The sequence below is a fragment of the Stegastes partitus genome, unplaced genomic scaffold, assembly GCF_000690725.1.
Source record: "Stegastes partitus isolate 25-593 unplaced genomic scaffold, Stegastes_partitus-1.0.2 Scaffold288, whole genome shotgun sequence".
NCBI lineage: Eukaryota > Metazoa > Chordata > Actinopteri > Pomacentridae > Stegastes > Stegastes partitus.
In genome coordinates this window covers 153010-169104 of record NW_007578019.1, presented here as the reverse complement: position 1 = coordinate 169104, position 16095 = coordinate 153010, and the positions used below count along the sequence as shown (strand labels likewise).

Sequence of the window (16095 nt, the reverse complement as noted above, 5' to 3'; positions counted from 1 at the left end):
ACATCAAAGCAAACGCTGCGGTCGTGCTTGCAAGCTGTCTCAACAACGGTGCCCACGGAGCCACGCATTCCGGTGAGAAATCCAATGTTAAATGCGTCCAGACAGAATTTATAGAGGTGTCATTCATAAATAAGGTAATGACTTGTTTTGTTGCTAAGAGCTGCTGGTTTTAGTTCCACTTTAGGTTGTGACTGGATACTTCCATGTGGTTTACGCACAGATCTATTAAGACGCTTGTATTTTTTTTATTTTTTTTCCCGCAAATCCAAAGGAGCGAAAATGCAAAAGTTGTCTTAAGGCTCAAAGCGAAAAGCCAAACACGGGGCGTGTCGCATCATGTCTCGCAAAACATGTTGTTTACGTCCTGCTTGTCTAGACGTGGGTCAATTTACCAGCGTCCCTCATTCACGAGGACCTCAGAGATGCCGCGGTCAGGTGGGAAGACGTAAAACGCCACATTTTCAACAGTGTGCGACTCATCTTTGTCCCGTGGGCTCAGCTCAGAGGCTCAGAGGGCGATGAGAAGCAGCTCCCCTCATCCTTTCATTGGAAGTGACCCTGCAACCTTTGGGTGACTTCTGACCGCGCTGCATTCATGCGCTGCGGCGGTGTTATCCAAAAACTGGCCAATACCGAGAGAGCAGATAATCAATTCAGCCCCCCCCCCCGGCTTTATTACACCCGAGCACCGGCGGCCCCGGACCCCGGACAAAGGGAGTTAAAAAAAAAAAAAATAACTCCCACAAAGACTTTGATAAATGCTTATATGAGAAAATATTCTAATATGGCTACACAAAACGGCGAAAACAAATTCAAACAAATCAATTTTGGAGTTTTACCCTTTATTTCGAAGGATGACTGTTTAGAATGGAGATAAAATGATCATTTATGCCAAACCTTGAGACACACAGCTCTGATAGTACCAATCAAACGGTTCCATATAGTGCTTTAAATGTTCATTCAAGAATTCTGGTCTCAATACACCACAATAAACAGGCGTAATGGAAACATGCACCAATTTCTTTTAAGCCCCACATGATCTTAATACAAACATGTAACCATGACACTAGAAAAGTAGGAATTTAGCACGTTCATCAGAGGTGGCACCAAAATGAGAATCTATACCAGAATAAACACATTTGTATCAATTGTTCAATTATTAAAAGAAAATATCATTTTTGATTAAAATACTCCATTCTGAAGTCTTCATTTTGTCATTACATGGCTCTTGCATTGTGTCCAAAATGCTTCTTCCAATGTAAACACCCACTGTAAGCCCTCCTATTATACATACTTTTTTTTTTTAAAGGCTGGAGGATAAGAATTAACTTAAGCAGCAAAAGTACAAATACTCAAACAAGCAGCAATGCTGAGTGAAATTACTACAGAAGTATATGTACCCGATAGCTTTCCACCTCCAATTCTTACAATCTCACATTTTACCACATGGCCACAGAGAAGTAGCAGATGAGTATCGTTTTACATTCATAAATACATAGCATGTACATAAAATATCCCCCCAAAAAAGCAACCCATTTAAAATATTCCTCTCACCGATGTCCTGTGAGTTTTGTGAATTCATACACAGAATTTTGTGAAGGCAAAAAACACCAAGAATGAGTAAATGATCTGTACACATGTTTGTACAAGATTTTCTCATCAGCCCCAGGAAATTGTTTCATTTTCCCCAGGAGTTTTTACAGATTATCATGCTGTTCATGGTATTAACCGGTTAAAGTGGTGATACAATAAAGATTGGCTTTAGAGGAATAAAAAGGTCAGAATAAGACAACTGATGTCCAAACCAATGAATGACAGAGATGGAGGGTGAATTCATTTGGGCTAATATTTAGGGGCACTGCAGGAAGTCTTGCAAACAAGTCAACTTGGCTTGACTCTTCTGGACAGCTTCACAGATTAAATAGCGCCAAGGTGAAAATGTTTTTAAATGAATAACTCCTGAATTTGTCTTCAGTTCTGCCCCATCTGGGAAACTATACTCACTCTTCTCATGGCATTCAATTTAAGCCAGGCTTATTTAAAACTTAATTTAAGTTTTGAACAAGTAGCTCAGCACCCTGGAGGTTGCAAAGAGAGTTTTAGACAAAATGTGTCAAGACATATCAAAGCAGGTCTCCCAAAACATCCAACACAAAAACAAGAATCTCCTTCTCAAGACGTTCACCAAACACAGACCAAAACAACAGCACATAAAGGATATTTACAACTTTAAGTCCAGCTTTAAATACCAATTACCAATCCTCTTCCAAATAAAAGCTAGTTATTGTTCCTCCACTCGTTTGTAGTGTTGACAGGTGAGTGATAATTCTTGATTCACATCTGTTGGTCCCAGGGAAACCTTGTTCTACTTGATCACAGTGAGCCTCTGTAGTAAAGAGTACAGGTAAACAAACATCCACAAGATGGCACCAGCAAGTGCAAAGAGAACAGAAACCAATCCAACCTGCCCAGTCAGTTTCCAAAGGTCAAGGTAAGTTCACAGCTATATCTGTCCCAGATGAAGATTGCTGGCAGCTCTCGTCTCTGATCTCGTGACCTCTTGGAGCAACAACACTTTTAATACTGGCCCAATGGAGGCAACCATTAGTCCACTCCTTCACTATGATATCTTACAGTTCCCCTTTGAGGACGACGAGGAGTTCTTTGGAGGACTCTGTGGAGGCCTGAAGGACTTTGAGCGTTTGAGACTGTTGGCTTTGCTACCACCGCTGCCGCCACCTGACACTGCGCTGTTGGCCACCGAATAAGAGCGTCCGTGCATCATGACTGCATTCATGCCATTGGCCATGGAGAAAGACTTGAGGTGGGACTTGATGGCCACAGGGAGGGGCAGTTTGTCGATGAGGTGCACTGGGGTGCAGGAGACGATCGAACGGCAGCACAGATCTTGGAGGCTGAAGACTGTGGAACAAAAAAAAATTAAAAAATGGATGTGAAATTATGAGACATTCCCAGTACTTCAATACATATTTTCACTGTTCCTGTAAAGTACAATAAACAAGCTGGTGGAAGCTGGCAGACAAACATTTACAGCACAGCAAGTTCCTTTTTACAGTTTGCACTATGACTTTTGTTTTTGTTTAATGTTGTTAAATAATATTTCAGCTTTGTTTTGTTAACCTAATACATTTTTCACTCCTTTTTTCAGTGTCTTATCAAGCTCTCTGAATAACACACATTTAAACACCTGTTGATCTGTTGGAAGATATCTAAAATACTGATTTAATTAACACAGCTTTCCAAATATGTATTCCTTCATATAGCAAACAACATATTTGTGTTGTTTTCATATATTCCTACATTTTATAGTATTTTGTTTGGTAAGAGAAAACATATCACACCTTAAAGACAAGTTAAGCTGTTCAACCAAACAGTGTTGACAGTGAGTTAATATTCAACCAATTAGTTAAATAAGCTCCAACTTTCTAAGTTGGAACTTTTACTTACTACTGAGAGAACAGGTAAAGTTAGATTTCTAGGGTGTGCATTTTAGAAATTGGTCCTGTGAAGTATCATGAAATTGTAAATAAACAGCCCATATACATGTCACACTGCTTGTAGTAAGAGTACCAGTGAAAACTGTTACTGCAACTGGGCATTGTCCAGGCTAACTCTGAATTCACAATGCCTTTGAATTCTATTTCTGAAATGTTTTAAAGAGTACATATGAATGTCAATTCCATGAATATCTGCACTGGGTGTGAGGAGGAATTTCAGAAGTGTATATTAGTGCTGCATGATTAATCTAATCGTATTTGCCATGGCTGTGTCAGCCTGTGCAAATATATAGCTGAGAAAGTTTATTTGAAATAAAATCTATATCAAATAAAACTGAATCCTTCTGCCAAAAGTTTTTGTCATTTGTGACAATGGACCTTTTTGTGACAACAGAAAAAAAAACATATTAATTACGTGACAGAATCCCTAGGGGGAAAAAAATTATTAACTGGCTCACCTCTGTTGGGCCTCCAGAATTTCTCCATCCCGTGCCTCATCAGCACAATGCGTGAAAGCTCTGTGAAGGACTCGATGACGTTGAAGTTGCACAGCGGACTGACCTCAAAGAACGTCATGCTGTTCCTTTCTGCATACGCCCTCGCCTGCTCCGTTGGCACCTGCCGCTTGAAAGCCAGGTGAAGCCGGTTTCCCACGAGGATCCTGGGCACACCTGGGGCATGCTGATGGAAACAACATAATATTGCTGTAATATCAGGTTACCAAGTTCCAGTGTGTCTCTTTGAAATGCTATGCCAACTCTTTAGTGTACAGACTCTATACCAGAGCTAGAAATAGATAATGACCTTTCTCAAGCAGCGGCACAGGATATACCCGCATCTACATGTGTTTCTTATATTTCAAAAGGTTAAAGGAGATTACCTCATCTATTTCCCGGATCCAGCGGTCAATGCCATCAAAAGACCAGCCATTAGTGATGTCATACACAAGCAGGATGCCCTGTGGAACATGCTAACATGAATAAAGCGTTCCATAACACATGAAAAATACACATAAGTTCTTTTCAGACCTGGGATACGTGACACTGCTAGCATCATGAGTCTGGTAAAGACATGGTATTCTGTGCTATGCTATATAGCTGTGTGACGCTACAGATATGTAATAAAACTCAGAGGAAAGACCCTTACAAACAGCTGGAAGCTGAAAACTAAACTTTAAGCCCCTGAAAACGTTTTGATGAAACCCAGATTACATTCATTAATGGTGAGTGTCATTATCGCTGCAAAGTTTGAAGTTTAGGGTAAATTCAATTTGTGACAGATGTGCTATTGTAGAGCAAAGTGAACGAGAAGGACATTTAGTGATTTTGGCATTGCCTCTTGCTCTCTGTGAAGTTTTTGGACTAATATTAGTGCTAAAATGTGGATAAAGCCTTCCTTAAATCACTTTGCATAGCCTTAAGTACAGTCACATTTGCATGCCTATCTGGCATTGTAACTGTATGCAGTTAAGGCCATATTGAAAGTGATACAGAGATATACACCTAGAAGACTGCCATCGCAACTTTATCGGAAAAGTGACCAGACATGTGGCCGACCCTTTCAGCTGCTGTCAAATTAATGAAGAGGAGCGCATGTCTGAAAGGGGCTTAAACTGTTTTACAAGTCACCTGTGCTCCCCGAGAGTAAGATCTGAAGATAGTGCAGAATCTGCCTTGTCCTGATGTGTCCCTGTTGAATACACACAAGCATGTAAATATACCAAAATGCTACAGGTTTGTTCATTACTGTAACCACTAAAGACTTGTTTATTCTTTGCTGCTGTAAAAGCTTACCATAACTCCAATTTCACTCTTCTCCCGTCCAGCAGAATTGTGGTGGTCTTGTAATCAATCCCTAAGATCACACACAATCCATGTAAAGTGAGTTCGTGCTCGCCATTCTAGGCTTTAAATTAATCTGTGAGCAGAAATAGACATACTGACCACTGCTGTAGGCATAAGGAGATTCCACTGATCCGTCCTGCAAACTGTCTAAGATTTCGCCCTTCCCGACATCGCTGTCTCCCACCAGAAGAAATTTCAGGAGATAATCGTAACTCTTGACAGGACTACTCTGAGTTCCCATCATCCCACGCATTGGTTCCGATTCAAAGAGAGCTTTTTAAGCTCGTCAGACGTCTACTGCTCGGGGTAAAGGACAAACTAGACGGTCCCTACGAGAGGTAACGAAAGCTAGTCGAGCGCCGTTTGACGTTAGCTAACCAGTTAACTGGTGCACTACCCACGATTTACGTACACTATTGTCGTTTACCCCGTGGAATCCGACACAAGTAAAATTCCTTATTATACTGGGCGTAATGGAAAAAACACTTTGTATTTAGGCGGCAAACACTGAGTCTAGACACCGTCGATATAGCGTTAATTTTCACATTAATAATCAAAACAACCTTGGCTGCTAGCTGGCTTGTTAGCTAGCCAGCTAACATAAACGACAGTAGTGCATTCTCGCACAAAGCGGAGGTACAAAGTAAACAAAAAGTGTTGTTTATTCCTACCCAAAGTATAATACTCTACCGGACCGAATACGACAGTTTCATTTAGTTTGTGAACAAAACACCAACGAGGGATATTGAGCTTCCGAGCACAGCGTATTTCCAAGTGTACGGTGTTGGAACTTCCTGGTAGTGACGTCATTACAGCGTAACATCCCAGCACGGTTTAAAAAAACATTATTAACATTTTATTTCACACAATGAGAGTCAAAAATATAGTTATTGTTGATGCCATATTTATTTTTTAATATTCTTTTTTTTTGCTATTCAAGTTTTTCAATATTTACATTTTCTGAAATTTAAGGCAGCTGGACTTTTTGCTGAAGCTCGAGAATTCTGATGAGCTAACTGACCGATAACCTGCACAGATTAAATTCTAAATCTCCCTTTTAAATTTGATTGATCTTGATTATGGCAATTACATGAAATATATTTTTATATATACAAATGCATAGGTGCATGTGATGAATCTGCTTTGGGAACCATTTAGACTTTTTTAATAAGATATCCATGCCCTTTACACCTTATCACTTTAGTTTTATTGGGATTTCATAGCTCAGGAGAAGCACAGCTACACTTTGAAAGTCTGGTCTGTTTACTAAAGTCAAAATGTTTTACACGACATGACCTCTCTTAAAGTATCTACCAAAATGTGGGAAAAGAGAATAGCTATGTCACAAAGGAAACTCAAGTTATTGTACCATAAGTGGCTGTAAATTATCATCACAAATGGACAGAATTTTTTATATTGAAATCCTGAATTTTTGTAATTCGATATAATGCCTAAACACTGTGATGCCACAAAGACAGAGCAGCTCATCAAGCTCCTTTCTGGGGGGGACCTGGAGCCTATCCCAGCTGATTTAGGGCAAAGGCAGGGGACACCCTGGACAGACAACCAAGCACATTCACACCTTCGGACAATTTAGAATCACCAATTAACCTCAACATATTTTTGGACCTTGTGGGAGGAAGCCAGAGAACCCGGGACGCAAACCGGCGACCTTCTTGCTGCGAGGCAACAGTGCTACCAACTGTGCCACCTTGCAGCCCTGCATTCAAATCAATTTTTTAAATTATTGCTTTTAAATAGGACGTGTTCCAGGCAATGTGTGCTGATATGAAACTGTATTCCAGTCCTCCTTTATATACTGTTTTCAGGCCTCGTGATTTTCACACACTCAAGCACTACAGCTGTTGCTTCAGTTAAGTCTATGAGGGTCATTATAATATACTTTACAAACCCACTATGGAAGTCAGAAAGGTGATTATTATTGGTCACCTCTCATTGGTTGTCCCTGATTACCATTTGTGACAGCTGTGGGAATTCTCTCATGATTGCAGAATACAAGAGCCAGGTGAAACCCTGGTGTCATCCTCAACTTGCTTAGGTGCAGGATCAGCAGTGGGAGGCAGGTACTGGAGGGGGAAAAAAAATGGGGCTGATGCACACTGGGCTTTTATTCCTGCTGTTCTGCTCTGTGTCTAGTTCTCAGTTCAGAAATAGAGCTGGTAACGGTGTGTTTCTGCAAGATCCTGAATTAGAGTGGGAGAGAAGTGCGACAGTAATGGGTGAAGAAAAAACAGAAGCTCCTGCACTGAAATCCAAACTCGGGAGGAGTGCATCAGTTGATGTAGCTTCACTGCCAGGAGCATATAAGTATGAGTACCTCAGGGTCCCGTATGCCAATGATAGGAAAGAGGATTTCAAGCCACAAAAGGGTGCCAGACCCCTTCCCGAATGGGCCAGGAAAATGTTACTCGGTGATCCTCCCACTATTTCTCTAACTGAGGAACTAGATAAACGAAAGTTGGTTGAAATCCTCTGCCATGTTGACAGAATGTACGTAAGAATAAATCGAGAGATCTTTAAGTCTCGGGATGCATACAAATATTTGAAATTAGGTACTTGTCCGGTAAATCAAGCAAAAGGCAAGTACTACTACCTTCTGTACCTTCTGAAAAGTAACTGTGGATTCAAGAAAGAGGTTGGTAACGTTTTCCTTATTTTCAGTACATTTGTTCTGTCTTTAACAAACCAAAACCCACCCAGAGATGTTTGCATTCCAGCGCAACGTGGATTATTTGTCCATCAGCAACGTGCTCAGCTACAAGCCAACCAGTGTGGTTCTAAGGGAAATGCCTTTTGACATTCCTCTGCAGTGTAAATTCCCCAGGTAAGACTTTTTATGTTGAGTTTTACACTGAGGTTACAACATGTTTCTATTCACCTCCATGTGCTTAATGTTGAGTCAAACTTGTCTAATATTAGTGTGTTTTCCATTTGACTGTTCCAGGCTGTTTTACTCTTACAAAATTGGCTTCCATCCCAAACTACAGGGAGGCACAGTGTTCAGAGCACTCCAACCAAAAAGCACCTTCGTCCTCACCCCACAAGACGGTATGACTTTCAGATGTGATTTGACTCATTTCTACACATTGGTGTTGCTAAAGTGAGGATTTAAATGCTCCAATAAATGGGCAGTAGCTGCATTGTCTTAAGTTGAAAGGTTTTATAGACTGAACATGGCTAGAAATATGGAAAACACTGAATATTGGATAATATAAATTAGTGTTACAAAATATTAGATTTTTGCTGATACACTTGGCATTTTTTTCCAACTTTTTATTTTTTCCCCCCCCAATTACTACTGATTTAAATGCACATTTAAATTGTCATGTCACTTGATTCAGAATCTGCAATATTACACAAGTAGATTTAAATAATAATCATGGGTGATCTGAAATTTGCAAAAAAGTTTAATTTGTCATTTGCCCCCCCTCTTTTTTTCAAAACAAAACTGTTAATAATGTAGAAGTCAACTAGTAGTAATTTCTGAACCACATGTAGTTGAATGTCACAATAATACCAAACAAAACATAGAACATTTTAATATGACGCATTTTATCAGCTTTTTTTTTTTTATGTCATAGAAGGCATTTGATATTGCGCAAAAATGTCCAAATTATCTTTCTAAATGTCTATTTTATGCTCTAAAAATCTCCTCCTAATCAGATGGAATGATCCTTAAGGATCCTGGATGTGAAACAAAAACAAGACATGACAAAGTTTGTAGGACAAAAACATTTGTTCAGCTTCATTATCCGTCATTAACAAAAATTGGACAGTTGCATTTCAGTTTTATTCAAAGTTGGAGACAAGTTTTTAGTTCATCAAAACATTGTCCCTCCACAGCAGCTGTCTGTCTTCAGGTCTTAAAGCTGTGATAAAATGTATAAAAGATTTTTTAAAATTACTTTAAGCTCAGAAAATCCAACTGCTCCAGAAACATTTCTCGGTGCCTCTTTGACTAAACTCCTGTGACTTCTCTCACCCCACTGAAGCATCGGGGAACGCAATCACTGGAATTAAATCCTACATCTTGGGACAGCCGATGTATTTTCAGGCCAGTGGAGTAGCCGGTGCTCCAAGCTCTGGAAATGGGAGGCTTTACATCAACAAGTGCTTTGTGACTCCCTCCCAAGACCCTAACTCAAATGTTAAATATCCCATCATTGACAACTACGGGTAATAACTAAACTGTTCCAGAATTTAAAATGAACTTCAGCTTGTTGGCTGGGAGTAAACCTGCATAATCCTTCTAACTGCAGCTGCATGATTGATGGCAAGGTGATGCTACAGTCCAAGTTCCTCCCTGCTGACTCGAAGATGGTCCAGAAATTCAGTGTGGGTGCCTTCATTTTCAAGAACGTTGCTTCCACCACCTCGCAGCAGGTACTATTATTATACAATATTAAAAAGACACATGCTGTAAAACAGAAATTGTATATTAACACTGAAATAAAATGTCTTTCAGCAACTCTACATGCATTGTGAGCTCTCTGTGGGGCCACATACTCCAACTCGGACTTCAAAGGCTTGCAATTATAATTCCGGTACCAAAAAGTGAGTGGAAACTACCCTGCAGTAAAGATTCTTGTGGCATGCTACACGTTGCTTAACAGCCAAAAACAAATCTGTCACAATTCAGTTGTCCTTTGACCTGATAACCCTATTTCTGACTTCTAGGTGGGAGGCGCTCTTTGGTAATGACTGTACGTGTGCCTGTTGTGAATCAACATGCTCAGCAGGACAGCAGAGGGGTAACTTTAAACCTTTTTGTTTACACATTATGAAAAGAGGAGGTCACTGTAATCCCTGTCTATATAAAACAATGGCTTATGAGTCAGTTCAAGAGGTCAGTGCTGATGCAAATCTAAAGTTATTGTCTGACAGCCAAACGATCTTGCAGAATCTGAAGGCATAAAAGTACTGCACTATTTATTTATTTATTTTATTTTTTAAGTAATAAAGGTTTGAAATTTAAATTTCCTTTTTCAGGACCTGCCAGGAGCATCATCTCCAGTCCCTCCTGGAAGGTTGACTTGAGCAGTGTGGATGAATATGTGAAAGGTGACTCGCAGTTTAAATCCTCTGATGCTGATGAATCCAGCTTGAAGGACCCCGACCTGGCAGAGCTTACAGACTTTGAAAACGACTGGAGCCGCGATCAGTAAGGCTGCCATGTTAAAATGATCAGGCTTTTAAATGATTTTCTTGTTTTCTGGGATTCTTCTATTGCACAACGTGCTATTGCTTCATAAAAGAACCATAATTTAATTGCTTGTGTGGTGTGAATTCTTTTCAAGAGAAGATTAAAAACTACCATTTAAACAAAGTTTTCTTTTTTTTTTGTTTTGTTTTTCTTAAATGGAGCAGTTGGCACTTTGAGTACACTTCACAACATAATCATCTATCAGTATTTGAGCATTTTTAAGCATCTCCTGGAAATGTATCACAGCATGTCTGTATATGCAGTTGTGCACCACAAGGGGATGGAAGAGATTCACCGGCTTTGCTTTGGTGAACTCAGCAGGCAGTTCAATAACCTCAGTTAACGGGTTGCCGATAAGAATGTGGTTCAGCAGCTTCCTCTCAAGGCTCCTCTCCATGAAGGCCAGCAAGTCTCGTAGTCTCAGATCCACACACTTTGGTTTCCACTGTGATGGGTCTTTCGTCAAAAGCAGATGCATTAGTGCAGTTTTGAAATGACAGTCCTTCAGAGCACTACTTCCTGACAACGCTGTTTGTCTCTTGAGGAGGAAACGTACAATTTCAAGAACTTGAATGTGGCAGGAGTTTTTAGGCAGGCGTTTAGAGAGGTGCTCTAGGAGATGGTCTTCATAGGAAGTCAGTGAGAGAGTCCAGAAAGTGTCCGAATCGTTTGAGGACCAAGGTGTAATGAAGAAATAGGCGTCATTGTTGAATCTAAGCACAGGATTCATAGTGAAGTTGATCTTCTTCCCCGATCTGAATCGAATGGCCAGAGTACCCGGAGCGTCGATGTAGCGAATGTTGAGCTCAAACTCGTACTTGTGTGAAATCTGCGCCCATGCTTGTTTGATGGTGCCCTGAAACCATCTGGTCACCTGTGATTTTGACAGGAAAGGAGTGTTCTTGGAGCAAAGAGGGCCATCACAAGCATCTGTTGGTTTCGTCTTTATTTTCTCGCTGTCACAATGCAGCAGACAAACCATGTCATCACCCGCATCAGAGGACTGACAGGGGCAGCCATTTTGGATATTCCTATTTTCCAACAATTTTATTTGACCACAGACCTGCATATCCGACAACGGGTCACTGGTTTGGTTGTTCCAGAGGATATACTGAAACCTGTATGGCTCTGGTGGGTTAAATGGTATGATTATGTCAGACATGTTCAATATCTCAAAATCTTCAATCACCATACCGCCATTTTTATCACTGATGGTTCTCATGGCTTCTAACAGATCATTTCCAAATCCTTCCAAAAACTCATCCTTCCTCCACTTCTTCTCTGATGAAACTTGAACACATTTAGCATAAAACTGCCACAAAGTGCCGACTTCAGGTAGCCGCACTTCAGCAGCAGTGCATGTCGCTGAGGAAGTAGGGGTCATCTTTTGTTTGATTTGCGACTTTCTGCTAAGATACCTCTTAAAGATGCGGATCATGGAAATGAAGGAGAATATCTTCCACATATACCCAAGGGAATCCCTCCACCACTCAGCGAAGATGTTCTTTGAAGTTTCATTTTCTGATGTCTTGGTGTGGATGCGTGAAAGAGGTGCTTCCTCTTCTTTGGACTTGAACGTTTCCTTATCCTCAAGCTTTTTGTTTTGCCCTTGTGGTCTGTCTGGGTCTCTAAAGGAGCTATCAGTCTGGGCATCCCTGGCTTGTAAAGTCTTCAGAGCAGTCTCAGGTTCACTGTCATATTTTTGTGGCAGACTTGGATCAGATTTAGCTACGGTTTGTTCCTCTGGGGATATGTGATCAGCACTGCTGTCTTCTGAGTCTTGGTCGGTGACAGTCACATTTGACGTTTTATCTTTTTTGGTGACATGTTGATTGGGCTGATTCTCTTCCTCTGGAAGGTTTTTCATGTCATCTTGAGGCCCTTCATTGTCAGAATGTGTCATTTCCTCGCTGACAGGTGCCATTTCCTGGTCCAATTTCTCTTCCTCTCTCAGCAGCCTTGCTTCATGCTTTTGCATCCCCACTGCGATGCTGTCATCCCAGTCCTCAACTACATGGTCGTCCCTTGGACACATGAGGAGACCCAGAGCTACCACAAACACTCGCAGCAGAGTTTCTTGCAACATCAGTGCTGTCTGTGAATGGATTAAACGACATTCAATTTCAAAAATGCATTAGTGATTAATTAAATGAGTAAATATTCTGGCATTTGTATTTAAAAATGGTTAATCAGAAATCCAGCTGACAAATTTCACAATGATGCACAGCCACAGAGAATAAACAGACTTCCTAGATGGCAGACAAACATTTTCTCAACTCATGTCTTTTCATGCTCACATTAAATATTAAAAACCTTTACTTATTGTACATAAAATTAAAGTAGAAAAAGAAGAATACGCACCGAAACAGGTGATTGATAATCTGAATAACGCAATGCTCCGGTAAAGTGTGAATAGGTAAAAATGAGGAAATAAGAGAACAACCTTGAACAGCAGCTAACAGGCTCTTTGGTCTCTTCCTATTTTAGACGTAGATTGTCGTTTGTGACTTATTTCCTGCAAACCCTGCCCATGTGCTCTGCTGCGACACTTTAGTGTGCAATACCCAGAAGAAGAAAAAAAGCTGACAGGCTTCCTGTCATTTTAACTGCACTTTCACAGAAGTCTCAGCTGAGGCGTAACGATGAGTCGTTTGGACAGTTTTAGGATTAACATATTCCACTCTGACAACAAAGATAACGTGATGGGCCGCATACTTTTGTTAAAACTATATGAATACTATATGAATAGGAGGGTAAAGCCCCTGCCTTTTATCTTATTGTGGGCTTCTAAACTGGTTTATCAAGCTTACTTTCATTCAGTGGGTCCAGGTGTGTTCAAAGGGCTATATGAAATCCACTTAGAGATTTAATAATATTCATATTTTGATAGCATGAAGCTATTGTATTGATTTGATTCTGACTGAGCGAGTGCAAACCGGTTCACTCCTCACCTCTTACACAAAAAGCAAATTTTCCAGCCAAAGCCACAGACATTTGAATAGTTTGTTTTGCATGTCTGGATTGTTGTGACAACACACAAACAATACCTTAAATTAACACGACTACACAATGCATTTATCTAAGCAAATAAAGATATTAATTTAAACCGTGGTAAAACAGTGGGAACTACGTAAGCATTTTTGGAGCCCTGCAACAAGTCTACTTCTGAGAAAATGTAGCTTGAATAAGAATCTTTTGAGTTACGCTAAACACAGATGCTTGTGAAGGGAGGAGCATGATGACAGACGATTTGGTCGTCTTTGAACATCAGCAGAGAGTCCGAGAAGCGCCTTTGAGTCGATCAGCTGCAATGTTTGTGCAGTACATAGAGAACTATAGTTTATTTAGTATGGACATCATTGCCATATGATTTCATCTGATCATCCACGATTGAGTACAAAGGTAAATGAGTGTGATTTTACTTTCTGATTGACTTCTACAGATTCCTAACTTTGTGTAAAAGCAGGTTTAGAATAAGGTCACTATGATATGAATCTGGTAGTGCTGTATTAATAAAACCACTTAAAATATTTGGCTTTTTAACTGTTAATAAATCATTTACAAATGCTTTATAGAACAGTAATAGCCATTAATAAGAAAATGCTTTTAGAACTTTGATTGCTGGGCCTCTCATCTGTAAAGTGCTACAGAGCATCTCAACTACCATGTATTTATTACTAATGTGATGGTTTCCTAACATACATAACGGCATATCTGATGGTTTACGATGTTTATTAATCACAGTTAAGGGCTTTAATAACAACTCAACAACAAGAAAGATGTTTCACAATCTGGCAGTGCAGTCGTTGCTCCTATTATGCGCTTATGAACAATGTTTAAACGTTAGTCATTTATTCACTCTTAATGAAATAAATACTAACATATCCCTTTTTGAAGAGGTTCTTATCAGAAAGTGCCATAATCAACCTGCATCGGTTCTTAAGTAATTTATGTACACAGTGACACAAGAATTAACATATTGTGTTAACTTTTCCACCACTTTTTCACTGTTTTGCTGTTTAAACATCCTGCTATTACGTTTCACAGATTTAACTGCATCTGAGCTGAAAATCCACCAAATCTCCCAAGATGGATAAGTTTCGTATGATGTTCCAGTTCCTCCAATCCAATCAGGAGTCTTTTATGAACGGGATCTGCGGTATCATGGCACTGGCTAGTGCTCAGATGTACTCTGCCTTTGAGTTCAGCTGCCCCTGCATGCCAGAATACAACTACACTTACGGGATCGGACTGCTTATTATTCCCCCTATTTGGTTCTTCCTGTTAGGCTTTGTATTGAACAATAATGTGTCAGTGCTCGCCGAGGAGTGGAGGAGACCCACGGGGAGACGAACGAAGGATCCAACAATCCTGCGCTACATGTTCTGTTCCATCACACAGAGATCTTTGATAGCACCTGCAGTGTGGGTGTCTGTCACGCTCATGGATGGAAAGAGCTTCCTCTGTGCCTTCAGTATCAACTTGGATATTGACAGATTTGGGAATTCCAGTCTTGTTAAAGGGATGTCAGAGACAGAGAAGATAAAACTGCTGGCGAGGATTCCATGCAAGGACCTGTTTGAGCATCAGGAACTAAGAGTGGCAGCTTCGCGATACATCAAGTGTATATCACAGGTAGGCTGGTCTTTTTTTCACACCACTGTTCTGTGAATGGTTTTCTTGTGACAAATCCAGAGACAAGTGAGACGGATAGTTTCTTGGTGTTGTTCATGCTGGCTCGCTGTCATGGCTTACTGGGACAGTTAGAATAGACAGAAGTGTCTGTTAATGTTATCAGTAATACCTGTAGTTTTCCCATATGTATTCAAAAAGACTGACAACACTAATGTGCACTGAGCAGCCAAAACATTAAAACCAATATTGTCTCGGTTCCCTTAATATTGGGCATGGAGAAAGGACCACTGAGGGTGCCCTTTGGGGTGTTGGACTGGCATTGTGTTAGCAGATCCTTGGGGCCCTGTGGCTGCGAGGTGGGGGCTCCATGGCATGTTCCAGCGCATCCCATGTTTGCACAATCAGATTGGTATCTGGGGAGTTGAAACAACCCCTTGAGCTCTTTGTCAGGTTCCTTGAGCTGTTTGTGACCAACTTTAGCAGTGTGGTAGGGTGATTTGTCTTACTGGAAGAGACTGCTTCCATCTGGGAGTGCTGTTGCCATGTGGGAGGTGTGCTTGGTCTGCAGCTATGCTTAGGCAGGTGGTAGGTTTCATAGTCACATCCACATGAATGCCAGGATCCAAGGTTTCCCAGCAGATTATTGAATTGAATTGTAGTGTAGAGCTGTTCTTAATCTCAGCGGTTTTATTGTTGTGGCTGATTAATATATGTTCTTGTGCATTAATATACACGTTTTTTACAGTTTGGTAATATCCAGGGTTTTAAAAGTTTTGTGTGTAAATATGCACATCTTTACTAGTTTCATGCATTAATATCCAGATTTTTGGCAGTTTTATGTGTTAATATCCAGGTTTTTAACAGTTTTGTGAGT

General features: G+C 40.4%; 4 protein-coding genes across 4 annotated transcripts in view; 2 read left to right on the top strand and 2 right to left on the bottom strand.

The window, feature by feature from the left end:
- Nucleotides 1-822: 822 nt before the first annotated feature.
- LOC103358055 (ras-related protein Rab-40C-like) lies at nt 823-6165 on the bottom strand. Its single transcript, XM_008282861.1, has 6 exons — nt 5462-6165; nt 5312-5372; nt 5147-5207; nt 4399-4476; nt 3977-4199; nt 823-2922 (listed from the first exon to the last, which is right to left on the bottom strand). Exons 1-6 carry the CDS (start codon nt 5613-5615, stop codon nt 2621-2623), a joined length of 879 nt encoding a protein of 292 aa, XP_008281083.1. The 5' UTR covers nt 5616-6165; the 3' UTR covers nt 823-2620.
- A 1301-nt stretch (nt 6166-7466) lies between these two features.
- zp3c (zona pellucida glycoprotein 3c) lies at nt 7467-10770 on the top strand. The gene is made up of 8 exons (XM_008282859.1): nt 7467-8018; nt 8101-8207; nt 8328-8431; nt 9376-9559; nt 9643-9766; nt 9849-9937; nt 10061-10134; nt 10373-10770. Exons 1-8 carry the CDS (start codon nt 7467-7469, stop codon nt 10546-10548), a joined length of 1410 nt encoding a protein of 469 aa, XP_008281081.1. The 3' UTR covers nt 10549-10770.
- On the bottom strand, nt 10727-13065 carry LOC103358054 (inositol 1,4,5-trisphosphate receptor-interacting protein). Its single transcript, XM_008282860.1, has 2 exons — nt 12948-13065; nt 10727-12681 (listed from the first exon to the last, which is right to left on the bottom strand). Exon 2 carries the CDS (start codon nt 12670-12672, stop codon nt 10738-10740), a length of 1935 nt encoding a protein of 644 aa, XP_008281082.1. The 5' UTR covers nt 12673-12681; nt 12948-13065; the 3' UTR covers nt 10727-10737.
- Nucleotides 13066-14675: 1610 nt separating this feature from the next.
- The window catches only part of calhm1b (calcium homeostasis modulator 1b), a 3457-nt gene continuing 2037 nt past the window's right edge, over nt 14676-16095 (top strand). Inside the window, exon 1 of the mRNA XM_008282858.1 lies at nt 14676-15221. Coding sequence (XP_008281080.1) covers nt 14676-15221 — 546 coding nt within the window. The remainder of the gene's footprint in view (nt 15222-16095) is intronic.